Source organism: Manacus candei, unplaced genomic scaffold (assembly GCF_025592945.1).
Source record: "Manacus candei isolate 608988 ecotype Guabito, Panama unplaced genomic scaffold, ASM2559294v1 h1tg000166l, whole genome shotgun sequence".
Taxonomy (NCBI): Eukaryota; Metazoa; Chordata; class Aves; order Passeriformes; family Pipridae; genus Manacus; species Manacus candei.
Genome location: NW_026138214.1, coordinates 770,559 through 783,808, shown reverse-complemented (window position 1 = coordinate 783,808; position 13,250 = coordinate 770,559). Strand labels below are relative to the sequence as shown.

The 13,250-nt window shown below is 65.1% G+C and overlaps 1 protein-coding gene across 1 annotated transcript; it reads right to left on the bottom strand.

The window, feature by feature from the left end:
• Positions 1-4,030: 4,030 nt before the first annotated feature.
• Positions 4,031-12,828, bottom strand: NTRK1 (neurotrophic receptor tyrosine kinase 1). Its single transcript, XM_051773130.1, has 17 exons — positions 12,647-12,828; positions 10,879-10,953; positions 10,640-10,711; positions 10,076-10,144; positions 9,621-9,775; positions 9,355-9,500; positions 9,072-9,198; positions 8,660-8,989; positions 8,440-8,457; positions 8,213-8,271; positions 7,872-7,974; positions 7,367-7,513; positions 7,143-7,273; positions 6,899-7,071; positions 4,898-5,138; positions 4,349-4,507; positions 4,031-4,260 (listed from the first exon to the last, which is right to left on the bottom strand). The coding sequence occupies exons 1-17, from the start codon at positions 12,826-12,828 to the stop codon at positions 4,075-4,077; spliced, it is 2,373 nt and encodes a 790-aa protein (XP_051629090.1). The 3' UTR covers positions 4,031-4,074.
• Positions 12,829-13,250: the final 422 nt, after the last annotated feature.

Below are 13,250 nucleotides of genomic sequence, written 5' to 3'. Positions count from 1 at the left end.
AGCCCGGGCTGGTGCCCAGTGTCCTGGGCACATCATCCCTGCATCCCAACATCCTGGGCACAGCATCCCTGCATCCCAACATCCTGGGCACAGCATCCCTGCATCTCAGCATCCTGGGTACATCATTCCTGCATCCCAACATCCTGGGCACAGCATCCCTGCATCTCAGCATCCTGGGTACATCATTCCTGCATCCCAACATCCTGGGCACAGCATCCCTGCATCTCAGCATCCTGGGCACAGCATCCCTGGCATCCCAACATCCTGGGCACATCATTCCTTTGTCCCAACATCTTTGGCACAGCATCCCTGCATCCCAACATCCTGGGCACATCATCCCTGCATCCCAGCATCCTGGGCACATCATCCCTGCATCTCAGCATCCTGGGTACAGCATCCCTGCATCCCAACATCCTGGGCACAGCATCCCTGCATCCCAGCATCCTGGGCACAGCGTCCCTGCATCCCATCATCCTGGGCACAGCATCCCTGCATCCCAACATCCTGGGCACAGCGTCCCTGCATCCCATCATCCTGGGCACACATCATCCCTGCATCCTTGGATCCCAGGAAGACATCCTTCCTGCATCCCAGGCACATGTTGTTCCTGCACAACATTCCAGGCACATCACTCCTGCATCTCAGGTGAATCACCCCTGCATTCCAGGGACACATCATTCCTGTATCCTGGGCACACACCATACTTGCATCCTGAACTCTCAGGTACACATCGTCCCCACATCCCGGGCACACATGATCCCCACATCCCAGGATCCCGGGCACACATGACCCCCACATCCCAGGATCCCGGGCACACATGACCCCTGCATGTCAGACACCCCAGCCTTACACTGCAGGATCCTGGCCACGTGTTTCCCCTACACCCCGGGATCCTCAGCCATCCATCACCTCTGCATCCCTGGATCCTGACTGTATATCCCAATTATATACCTGCATCCCGGGACCCCCATCCACGTGTCACCCCTATCCTGGGACACCCGTCCACGTGTCGCCCCCATCCCGGGACCCCCGGCCGGGCAGCTCAGCCCCAAGTGTCCCATTGCCCAGCCGCCCCCCCGCCCCCCGCCCCCATCCCCCATTAGCGGCCTGCGCTGCTCCCGAGGCGCCGTTAATTGCTCTGCTCGTTACAGGAACAGCTCTAATCACTCACAACGATTTTCACGTCCCAGGGCGGCTCAGCTGCCCACCCCCCTCCCCTACCGCCCCCCCTCCCTTGCCCACCCCCGGCTCTCCATTAGGATTGAGCCCACCCGCAGCTGAGGCTCCGCTGTGGCCACCCCAAAACGGCGCTTCCTGGAGCAGGGGTGGGCACCGAGGGGTCCCGGGCTGGGGACATCCGGAGCTGGGGACCTGGCGTGGAAGTGACCTCCCCCCCGCCCCGCGCCAGTGCTTTTTAAGATGTCCCCAGGGCGGTGTGGAAGTATTTATTGCTCGGGGACACTTCAGCGGCACTTCAGTGCCGAGATGCCTTTGCAGCCCCCCCGGGAGCCCCCGGAGCCGGAGAGGACGGAGACCCCCAAGTGCACTTCGGTGTGGTTGGGGGCTGTGCGGGGTCCATCCCTTGCAGGGCCAGGACACAGCTGCATCCACAACTCCGCTGTCCTCCCATCCATCCACCCCATCCGGGGGGGAGGAACCCCAAAACACGCCTGGTCCCTTTAGAGGGGACCTGAGGTCGCTTTAGTAGCTTCTGAGGGGTGGGACCTCCCCCAAAGAGCAGATCCAGCCCTGCCACGGTCCGAGCCTGCGGCATCAGGGAGCAGGAGGGCGGCTCAGCCGGGCTGGGACCCTCCGGGCAGGATCCGGCCGGGGATCACCCAGCCGGGCTGCAAGAGGCAGAATCGGGGCCGAGACCCCCCAGGTCTGAGGAACCCGGGTTAGCGGGGCCGGGCCGCGGTGCCGCTGGGGCGGCAGCTCCGCCTGGGAGCGGAGCCGTTAATTACCTCATTGCCAGAGTCCATTACCGCTCCCCCCGGAGCAGTGAAATGGAGAAACTGCTGCGGGAGGGAGAGAGGGGAGGATCCGATCGATCGAGAGGGGAGCCTTAACTCTTCCCTGACCACCCTAAGGGGGAAACTGAGGCACAGCCACCCCCACGGGGGAAGCCGAGGCATCGCCACCCCAAGAGGGAAACTGAGGCACGGCTGCGGGGGAGCCCTCCCTGTTTTGGGAGGGGGGGGATGTCACCACCGCACACGGTCCCTTTTGGGGCGTTGGTCTGTGGCAATCTCCAACACGGGGCTGGAAAAGCTCAAGGTTGTAATCTAGTTCCTTCCTCAAATTAGATAAGAGGGAAAAAGGCCATAAATCACCGTGGGCAGCAATTAGAGACCCCAAAGAAGCAGGTGGGGGGCTCTGCCAGCCCAGCTGAGCTCCAGCAGGACCAGACCCTGCCTGTGCCAGCTCCCTCCATCCCGGGGCTGGACCCTTGACAAAGATCCAGGGCCTGACAGAGGGGCCTGAGCCCTGGGCTGGGGGCTGCATCCAGCCCCACTGCAGGGTTTTGGGATGGATTACAGGCTGGGAGCTGTGGGGTGCTGGGGTTGGCTCTGATTTCCTCCAGTTCTTGTTGTGCCCCATCCAGCCCCGGCCACCCAGCCCCACCACATGCTCTGTTGGCCCCAAGCCCCCTGGTACCTGCCACAGACCCCTCCCAGCTGCTCCCACCTTGTGCCGTGCCTCAGTTTCCCCCACGACCCCGCTTTCCTCCTGCTTATCTCGGGTCACGGGGGGTAACAAAGGAGCTGCCAGGGCCCTGCCTGTGCTGCCTAATTATCCAGATGAAATCAATTCAGCTCCATTATGGTCAAATCCAGGTCTCAACCATTACCAAGGCAGCTGGAGAGCCCGAGGAAGGATGATGGAGTGGATGCTACAGGGCATGTGATAACCCCTGGTTCTGATGAGAGGGCACAGGGAAGGGGGGATGACGCCCTTGGGTGGGGGGTGTTGGCTCTGTGCTGTGAAGTCCCATCCTCCCCCTGGGCCCCTTGGCGAGGGGACTCAGGTGCCCCAGGCCAGGGTATGGCACCAGCACCCCTGGGGCGCTGCCCAAGGTGGTCCCTGTGGCGCAGCCAAAAACATCCCCCTCTGGGCTGAGGATGAGGACACCATCCCTGCATCCCAGGCACTCATCATCCCTGCATCCCAGGTACACACCATCCCTGCATCCCAGGCACACACCATCCCTGCATCCCAGGCACTCATCATCCCTGCATCCCAGGCACTCATCATCCCTGCATCCCAGGCACTCATCATCCCTGCATCCCAACATCCTGGGTACACATCCCTGCATCCCAGGCACTCATCCCTGCATCCCAGGCACTCACCATCCCTGCATCCCAGGTTCCTGGGTACACATCCCTGCATCCCAGGCACACATCATCCCTCGATCCCGAGGCTCTGGGCACACATCATTGCTTCATCCTGGCACACATCATCCCTGCATCCCAGGGTCCTGGCACACATCATCCCTGCATCTTGGGCACACATTGTCCCCACATCCCAGGATCCCTGGGGCAGCACCTCCCCTCCAGCCCCTCTGCCCCAGACAGGGTGGTCTCCCTGCTTCAAAAAGCCCCAAATCCCTCCATTCCCCACACCCCGATGACACCCCGGAGCAGGCAGGGCCCAGTGCGGGGGAGAGACGGTTTATTGGTGACTGGTTTTGCTGCAGAGCACGGGGCATCCCAACTCCCCCAGAGAGCTGAGCCCCCTGGCTCCTGCACGGACCCCGTGCTGGGGGGCTCTCAGCTCTGCCCCCTCGAGCCAACCCACGTCAGCAGAACAGCTCCATCCCGGCACGCTGGGGGAATGACAAGGAGCCAGGCAGCAGGGCCACAAACCTGGGGGTCCCAGCCCTGGGGGTCCCCCAGCCCAGCCCTCCAGCCTCCCCGGGATGGGCTGGCATTTTCCACTATAAATAAGGTTTCAGCCCTCTCCCCCTGCTTGGGGCATCAGTCCAGGGCTGTGCAGGGGGGGGAAAGCCATGCCCCTGGGCAGCAGGGAGGGCAGGGGGGCAGCGGGGAGCCGAGGGCGGGTGGGGGTCCCCGCTCAGCCAAGGATGTCCAGGTAGACAGGGGGGGTCTTGACGAGGGCCTGGAGGCGGCTGTGGATCTCCTTGATGGGCCGGCGCTGCTGGGGCTCCCGGTGCCAGCAGCTCTGCATGATGGCATAGACCTCGGAGGGGCACGTGCGGGGCCGCTCCAGCTCCCGCCCCTGAGTGATGCACTCGATGGCCTGTGGGAACCGGGGGGGAGATGGGACCCCCCGCTCCGGGTACCCCCGGGGGGGGTCTGTCACCATCCACCCCCCCCCGCCTGCTCACCTCAGTGTTGGAGAGCTGGTACCAGGGCTGCTTCCCGTAGGTGAAGATCTCCCAGAGCACCACGCCGAAGCTCCAGATATCGCTCTCGGTGGTGAACTTACGGTACAGGATGCTCTCGGGGGGCATCCAGCGGATGGGCAGCATGGTCCTGCCTCCCACCTGCCCACGGCGGGGCCGTCAGGGCAGGGCAGGGCTCCCCCCATCTGCCCCCCTCATCCCTGGCCCCACTCATTAAGCCTCAGACGAGATGTAAGGAAGAAATTTTTCATGGTGAGCCCCTGGCGCAGGGGGCCCAGAGAAGCTGTGGAGTATTCCTTGGAAACATTCAAGACCAGATTGGACAGGGCTTGAGAAACCTGGTCTAGTAGAAGGTTGCAGGTTGGACTGGATGACTTTTACATGTCCCTTCCAACCCAACCCAACCCACCCCACCCCACTCTGTGGTTGAATATGGATGGAGACAGGGTGGGGGGCAGCAGCCAAGAGGGAAACTCGAGCGTGGCCGCCCCAGCCCATGGCAGAGCTGGGGGGGGCGAGGGGGCAGCTCACCCTGTAATAGTCAGTGCTGTAGATGTCCCGGGACATGCCGAAATCCCCGATCTTCACCACCAGGTCGTGGCCCACCAGGCAGTTGCGGGTGGCCAGGTCTCGGTGGACGAAGTGCAGGGAGGCGAGGTAGACCATGCCCGAGGCGATCTGCGTGGCGATGTGCAGCATGTGGCCCAAGGCCAGCGGCCCCTGGGGCTGGCCCGGCCCCTGCTCCAGGATCTTGGCGTCGGGGCCGTGGGACCTGCCGGGGGCAGAGGGGCTGCTCGGAGTGGGGGGCACAGGGAGGGGCACGGGGGAGGGTGGGCAAAGGCAGGGGGAGGGCTGTGCACACACGGGTGCCTGTGCCAGGGGATGGAGGGCACATGTGTGTGTGAATGGACACAGGGAAGGGCTGTGCACACACGAGAACATGTGCCAGGGGATAGAGGGCACATGTGTGTGTGAATGGACACAGAGAAGGGCTGTGCACATGCAGGAACATGTGCCAGGGGATGGAGGGCACGTGTGTGTGAATGGACACAGGGAAGGGCTGTGCACACACAGGAACGTGTGCCAGGGGATGGAGGGCACATGTGTGTTCTGCACAAGGAAAGGGGGTGCACGTGTGTGTGCACACACACGGGGGAAGGACATGCACATACGCATACACACATGTACACACATGTGCGTCCTTCCCTGGCGTGTGTGCACACAGGGGAAAGGCATGGACATGTGTTCACGTGTGCACACCAGGGAAGGGCATGCACATGTATGTGCACACACAAGGGAAGAGCACGTGCTCGTGTGCATGCCAAGGAAGGGTTACACATGTGTGAGTGCACACAGGGGAGAGGTGTGCCCACATGTGTGAAAAAGCACGTGTGGGGGTGTGTGTGTGCACAGGTACCAAGGCAGGGCACACACACATGTACATGCACGCCAGAGAAGGGCACAAACACACATGCAGACAAGGGAAGGGCACACACGTGTACGTGTACACAGGGAAAGGGCACACACACATGTGCATGCTCACAGGAGAAGGGCACACACATGTACATGCACACACACACAGAAGGGCACACACACATGTCCATGCACACAGGGGAGGCACATACACACACACACACACACATGCATACAGGGAAAAGGCACACACACATGCACATTGGGAAGGGCACACACACACACAAAGGCACACAGGGAAAGGGCACACACACGCACACACACACATGCACATGTGCAGGACACACACACACACACACATGCACATGTGCAGGACACACACACACACACACGTGCACATGTGCAGGACACACACACACACACTTGCACACGGGCAGGGCACACACACACACAAAGGCACACAGGGAAGGGGCACACACACATGCACACACACACATGCACATGTGCAGGACACACACACACACACGTGCACACGGGCAGGGCACACACAAACACACACGTGCACACGGGCAGGACACACACACACACACACACACGTGCACACACGTGGGCTGTCCCGGGCGGGAGGCTGCGTGCCAGCCCGTGCCGGGCGGTGCGGGCGGGGTGTGAAAGCGCAGCAGCGCGTGTGAAGTGGGGCGTGCGGGGCGGGCCGGGGGCCAGCGCGGCTCCGGCCGCCTCCAGCCCCTCGGTGCCTTTGATGCCGAGCACGACTGACAGCAGGGCCGGGGCGGCCGCGGCCGGGGGCTGGGGGAGCTCTGCTCGGCAGAACCATTAATGCCAAATCCCATAACAATAATCATAAAAGCCACGTCTCAGAGCTCCTCGCGCGGCCACTAAAGCGATGCCTCTGGCAGCCCCCCCCGTCTAGCAGCAATACCTGGGGGGGCAATCGAAAAGTCTCTGCTTATTCCAGCTGATGGCCAATCTCTCTCTATTTAAGCCTCTCAGACAGCTAATCTAATCAATATTGCAAGGAGGGCTGCATTAGCAGGGAGCAGGCTGGCTGCGCTGATGGAGCAGCAGATGGGGGGGTCCCGTTCTCCCCCCCCCCGTGCCCACCTGAGGAAGCGGTTGAGGTCGCCGTGTTTCATGTACTCGAAGACCATGATGAGGGGCTCGCCCTCGGTGCAGACACCGTAAAACTTGACGATGTGTTCGTGCTGCAGCACCGTCAGCAGCTCGGCTTCGCGTTGGAAATCCAGGCGGGCGCTTTCCGTCACCTCCTTCAGCGCCTGCCAGCACACGGCATCGGTGACACCCCCCACAGACCACCCCCAGCCCCTGCGTCGTCCCCCCTCCTCACCTTCACAGCCACCAGCATCTTCTCCTGCTCCGGGAGGAGGTTGTAGCACTCGGCCAAGAAAACCTTCCCGAAGGCGCCTTCGCCCAGCTCCCACTTCAGCACGATGTCCCGCCGCTGCACGTGGTGCACGCCTGGGGGGACCCCCACCCATCAGTGCCCCCCGGGTCAGGGCTGAGCAGGGGAGGGTGCTCGGGGACCACAGTTTCCCCCCTCCTGACCCTTACAGGTGTTGCAGAAATACTGGGGGTTCTCGATGAAGTTGCTCTTCAGCCCCTCCAGCTTGCTTTCGGCTGAGGAGAGGGGGCTGCTGCCCAGGTTCATGAAGTGCAGGGACATGGCCAGGTCGTCCTCTCGGGCCAGCACCGCTGAGCCTTATGGGGACAAGGACAAGGCCATCAGGGGGTCCCCCAGCCCCCCCCCAGCCGGTGCAACCAGTGCCAGGCTCTGCCGAGCATCCCCCTGCCTGGCCGGCCCCCGGGGGCCAGGCAGCCCGATCAAACCCATTTAGAGGCTGAATCCATTCCAGGAGTGAATTAGCAGCTGCTGCCCGCGCTCCCGGGGGAGCCGGCACCCCTCTGCGGGTGTCCCCCCACCCTCGGTCCCCACCCACAGTCCCTCTCCCCACAGCCCTGGCCCAGCCCAGGTGCCCAGCGCTGCCCCGGGGATGTGGGGACCGGGGTGTCCCCGTGCCACAGCCCAAATCCCGCGTCACCGGGCAGGGGCACTCACGGTTAATGCCGAACTTGGAGCGGCGCCCGCACTTGTTGAGCAGGATGAGCATGATGGAGAGCGAAAGGCAGGTGAACACGGCCAGTGCCACAGCCACCGAGACCTGGGGACAGCGGGGACCGGGCTCAGGGCGGGGTCCTGCCAGGCCCCTTTTCCCAGCCTGTGGGGGCCTGAGTTGGCCACAAGCACCAGGAGCTGCCGCAGGGGAAACCGAGGCACGGGGACTCTGTCCTTCGTCCTCATCACATGCCCCCATCCCTCTTGGCTGACCCCTAGGGATGTGTCCCACCCTCTTGCAGGTGTCCTGGTCCCCCGTCCCAGACCGCAGAGCATCCCCTCACCCCAAACGTGTGGTCATCTGTCGTCTCCACGGGCCCCTCCAGCGAGCTGTTCCTGGTGCCTGGGGCAGGGAGAAGGGTGCAGGGTGAGTGGGGGGTCCCCATCCCCTGAGGTGGTCCTGGCAAGGACCTGGGTACCCCTGGTACCCCGGGATCAGCCCTGGGGGACGGGTGGAATGCACAGTTTGGTGGGGCTGGGGCAGGGGCAGCAGCGCTCCTGGTTCACTCACCCAGCGGGGACAGAGACACTGGTGCAGCCCAAAGGGAGAGAAAGGAGAAACACTCGTTATTCCTCGGGTGGGAGCCCTGTCCCTCCCCTTCCCACCGCTGGGGCTTGTGCAGGGCCAGCGGGCAGAGCCCAGTTCCACCCGCTCTGCACACCGGGTGTGACACATCTCCTCTGTGAGACCCGGCGGGACCCCCAGGCAGCCCCCCCTGCCTGGCACCCACCGGGGATGGGCTCCTCGGGGCTGAAGCTGAAGGGGTTCTCCATGAAGCGCCCCTGGACGCTGAGGGCGGCCGAGCCCAGGGGGTTGCGCACCAGGAGGGTGTAGTTGCCGTTGTTGACGTGGGTGGGACGGTTGAGCTGGAGGCAGCCGTGCAGGACGGTGGAGTTGTGCTCGTACTCCACGATGCGGGTGTGGATGTAGCGCCCCTCGACCAGGGCCGTGCCGTTGAAGAGCCAGCGGATGCTGGGGACGGGGTTGCCATCCACCGAGAAGGGGATGCACCAGAAGTGCTGGGGGATGGCTTCGTGCAGGAGCAGGATCACGGGGGGGACTGGAGGAGACAGAGCTGGGTGGGTCTCTGAGTCAGACCCCTCGCCCGGAGACCCCCAGCCGGTCCCCTCTGGGCTGCTCACAGGTGACATTGAGCATCACGCTGTCCTCCGCCGGCCCCACGGCGTTCTCTGCCCGGCACGTCAAGTCCTTGTAGTTGAGGCTGGAGGAGACGTTGCTGATCTCCAGGACGGTCTCCCAGTCCGAGAGCTGCGGGGAGCACCGGGATGGGGTGAGCAAACAACCCCCCCAGAGCTGGGCCAGCTCCTGCATTCCCCCATGCCCACCCCACCAGCGAGAGGATGCTGTGGGGGCACAGTGCCGCTGGGAGGGGTCCTGTCCGTGCCCCAGTAAGGCTGAGCTTGCCTTGGTGGTGACGGGCTCGGGTCCCACCTCGGGGACCACCCACTTTACGGTGGCCGGGGGCTCGGCGGTGACGCGGCAGGTGAGGTTGACACTGTCCCCTTGACGCAGCAGCACCTCGGGGGGCTCGATGCGGACAGTCGGGGGGTCTGCCGAGGGAAAAGGGGTGAGCCACGTGGACTCCCACGTCCCACACTGTCCCCAGGCAAGTGGCTCAGGAGGGGGGACAAGCCCAGGCCCCAAACCCGGCGGGGTGCCCGGCCACGTACCGCAGGCACTGAGGATGTGGCTGCCCAGGGGCACCAGCACAGTGCCCTCCCAGCAGCCCAGGGACTGGTTCCCCAGCTCGGCCCGGCTCCCGTTCTGCCACAGCTGCAGCCAGCGCAGGCTGCAGGAGCAGTTGAAGGGATTTCCCACCAGGATGCTGAGATGGAGCAAGGAAGAGAACAGGGGTTCAAAAGGGCTCCGGGTCCCCCACACTCGTGTATGTCTCAGCGGAACCAACCAAGGCTGGATGGGGGCACCCCCAGCCCCCGAGCGTGGCTGGTGCCCCTGAATGCACCCAGAGCCAGGTGTTGTGCCACATGTGCCATCCCTGTCCCCATCCCCGTGCCTGTGGCTGTCAGACCCACCATCACTGTGTCCACAGGCCTGTCCCAGCCTGTCCCACCCCCCCAGTGGGAGATGCTCCGCACCCACTTCCCCCCTCTCCCCCATCACTCACAGCTCTTGCAGGGGCAGATGGTGGAAGGTTTTCCAGGAAAGGCTCTGCAGCGCATTGGAGGAGAGATTCCTGTAGGGAACAAACCCCATCAGCCACCCCTTCCCACCCCAAAACCCCGTCCCATGTCACCCCACCCTGCAGAGAGTCTGGCCGGGGCACTGGGCAGCACCAGGGCCGCCGCTGTCGCACCGTGACCCAGCAAATCCAGCTCTGCCGGGGGTGCCACCAGCCTTCAGGTGCCTCCCTGCAAGGGGGGAGCCCCACACACCCCAACAGGGTCCCCCCCAGCTCTCGGGGGTCCCCTCCCGCACCGCGGCAGCACGGGACTCCAGGGAGGGGCCGGCAGCTGCCTGTACTCCTGCCTGGATCGATGGTTTCCCACTCAGCGGCAGAGCCCCCCCGGCCAGGCTGATGTGCCCGGGGGCAGCGGGACACCATCGATCCCGCCCGGGCGCGGGACCGGCCACCCTGCACCGGGCCCGGCGCCCGCGGGGACGGGGGGGCCGAGCCCCAAAACGGGGGAGGGGGACGTTGAGGGAGGGAATCGGGGGAGGGGAGACTCACACGTGGCTCAGCCTGGGGGTGTCCAGGAAGGCGTCGGCAGAGATGTGCTGCAGCCCCGACCTGGAGATGGTGCTGAGGGGAGGGAAGGGCTGAGCACCCACACTGGGGGTCCCTGGATCCCCATCCTGGGAGCACCCCCTCTGCACCTCCTGCAGTGGGATTGAGCTCTGGGGATCCCCCATCCAGCAGCCCCCCCTCCCCCCATTTCCCTGTGCAGGGACCCCACCCCGGGTGCTCACAGGCTCCTGAGCTCCCGCAGCATCCTGGTGTCAGCGCGGGTCAAGGTCGTCAGCCTGGGCTGGTTCTCAATGGTGCTGGAAGGCAAATGAGGGGGGTCAGGGGAGCAGCCCAGGACCCCCCATGCCAAGGGCCACCGGCAAAGCGTGGGGCAAGGGGAGAGCTGTGCTCCCTCCTCCCCAGGCTGTGCCTGCAGTGCAGCCACAGCTGGAGATGGGGACAGGGATGCCCCACCGTGCCTCAGTTTCCCCTGGGCAGACAGGGATGAGCTGGAAAGGGGGAATGGCAGCAGGTGATCCCGATGGTGCTGAGCCCCAGCCAGTGTGAGCCTTGTGGGGCTGGGGCTGAGCTGCCACTTGGGGCCCACGGTCTCACCCAAGAGAGTGTTTTTTAGGTCTCAGCCCCAGTCACCCCTGGGTCACTGTCTTTCCTCACACCCCAGTGTCCTGCACTGTGACAGGGTCTCCGACTGTCCCCCCTTCCCCTTCTATTCAGGCAGTGAAGAAAAGCCCCTTTGGGAGCGGGTACAGGGGTTTTCCCCCCGCCCCACCCCAGGGGCTGCTCCTGTGAACCCCAAATCATCAGGAGTTAATCGGGGGTTCAGATCCACACTAACGGGGTTTTGGTCCCACTGACCCCTGTGGGGGGTGCCTACTGCCACGAGCGAGGTTGTGGGGATGGGGTGAGGGAGGCTGGGGCAGCGGGATGGCCGGGGGTCTCTGGGGGACCACCATCCCCACCACCACCCACCCCACCCGTCAGCCAGCGAACAAAGAGCTGGCAGCGCCCGTGGCGCAGCAACCCCGACACGTGGGGAAACTGAGGCACAGAGACACCCTGCAGCCAGTCCCCAGCAATGCGGCACAGCCAGGGCTGTGGCGGGGGGAGGACCCAGCAGTTAGGGTGCCTTGGTATCCTGCAGCACCCCGTACCCCCACGTCCCCCAGCACCCTCCTCGTCGCTCCTCACTCCAGCCCTCATCTGCTCGCCACACATCCTGGAGCGGGGGAATGAGTGGGAGCAGAGGAGATCCCCCACCCCAGGAAATCTGGGGTGTGTCCCCACAGCATCCCAACCCACAGGTCCCAGGACAGGGTGACAGCCCCAACAGATTGGGGACAAGGGGCTCCCCACACCCCAGCTCTGCCAGGCATGGCAGGGGTGCTCCCTGCCCGAGGTCCCTGCTGCACCCTCAGCGTGTCACTATGGCTGGCATCGCTACAGGAGGGGGCAAAGGGCTGCCCCCAGACCCTCACTCACTCCTTGGGGGATGCAGCAGCCCCCCCACCCTGTCTTTGCAGCCCCAATGGCTCCAGCCAAGCACTCACGCTCCCCACAGCGATCCCAGCCCATCCAGTGATCCCTGCTCCATTGCTGCTCCAGCCCAGCCCTGCTGCCCTGTCCTCGAACTCCATCACCTCCATCCCCATCGCCCCACCACCCTGTCCCTCAGCCCTGCTGCCCCCAGCCCCCTCGCCGCATCCCTCAGCCCCATCACCACCAGTGCCATCACCCTCAGCCCCTCTGCCCGGTCCCTGAGCTCCATCACCCCCCTCCCCATCATCCCCATCATCCCCAACCCCTCTGCCCAGTCCCCAAAATCCCTCACCCCCAGCCCCATCACGCCCATCCCCGAGCTCTGCCACCACCAACTCCATCGCTGCCCCAGCCCCCGCTGCGTCCCTCAGCCCCAGCGCTGCCGTCCCGCTCACCCCCAGCCCCTCTGCCCGGTCCCTGAGCTCCATCACCCCGACCCCCGGCCCCACTCACACGTCGGTGAAGCCGCCGGTTCCCAGCAGCAGGGCCAGTCTGCCCACGGTGCTGGGCTCCCGGCAGAGCAGGGTCCCGGCCCGGGGGCAGTGGCAGGGCCGGGGGCAGGGCCGGGCAGCGCCCGGGGCGGGCAGGGTCAGGAGCAGCGCGGCCAGGCAGAGCCAGGCGGGCAGCGGCGGCATCGCGGGGCCGGTCCCGGTCCCGGACCGGTGCCGGTGCCGCTGCCGCTGCCGCTGCCGCTGCCGCCGGTGCCGGTACCGGTGCCGCCCTCCCTCGCACTTGCCCGGCAGCCCGAGCACGGGGCCGTGCGGGGCTTAAAAGCAACGCAGGGACCGGCCTCCCGGGAGGGGCCGGCGGCTCCCCCCGCCCCGGCACCGCCCCTGCCCCGGCCCGAGACCCCCCCGGCCGTGACTCACGGGCACGCGGGAAGCCCCCGACCCGGGAGCGGGGGATTCCGCACACGGACAGCGAGCAGGGAGCCTGTCTGAGCCCTGCCTGCGCCCTGCCCGCACCCTGCCGAGACCCCTGCCCCCTGCCCGCGCTCTGCCTGCGCTGTGCCTGCACCCTGCCCGCCCCTGCCTGCGCCCTGGCACACTACACCTGC

Bases quoted from the DNA above. Each gene is read 5' to 3' on its own strand.
- NTRK1 (XM_051773130.1), bottom strand. From the start codon at position 12,828: ATGCCGCCGCTGCCCGCCTGGCTCTGCCTGGCCGCGCTGCTCCTGACC. The intron at 9,199-9,354 runs GCAAGCTCAGCC...TGCTCCCCGCAG, and splicing joins CCGAGCCCGTCACCACCAAG to CTCTCGGACTGGGAGACCGT. The intron at 7,072-7,142 runs GTGAGGAGGGGG...GTGTGCTGGCAG, and splicing joins AGATGCTGGTGGCTGTGAAG to GCGCTGAAGGAGGTGACGGA.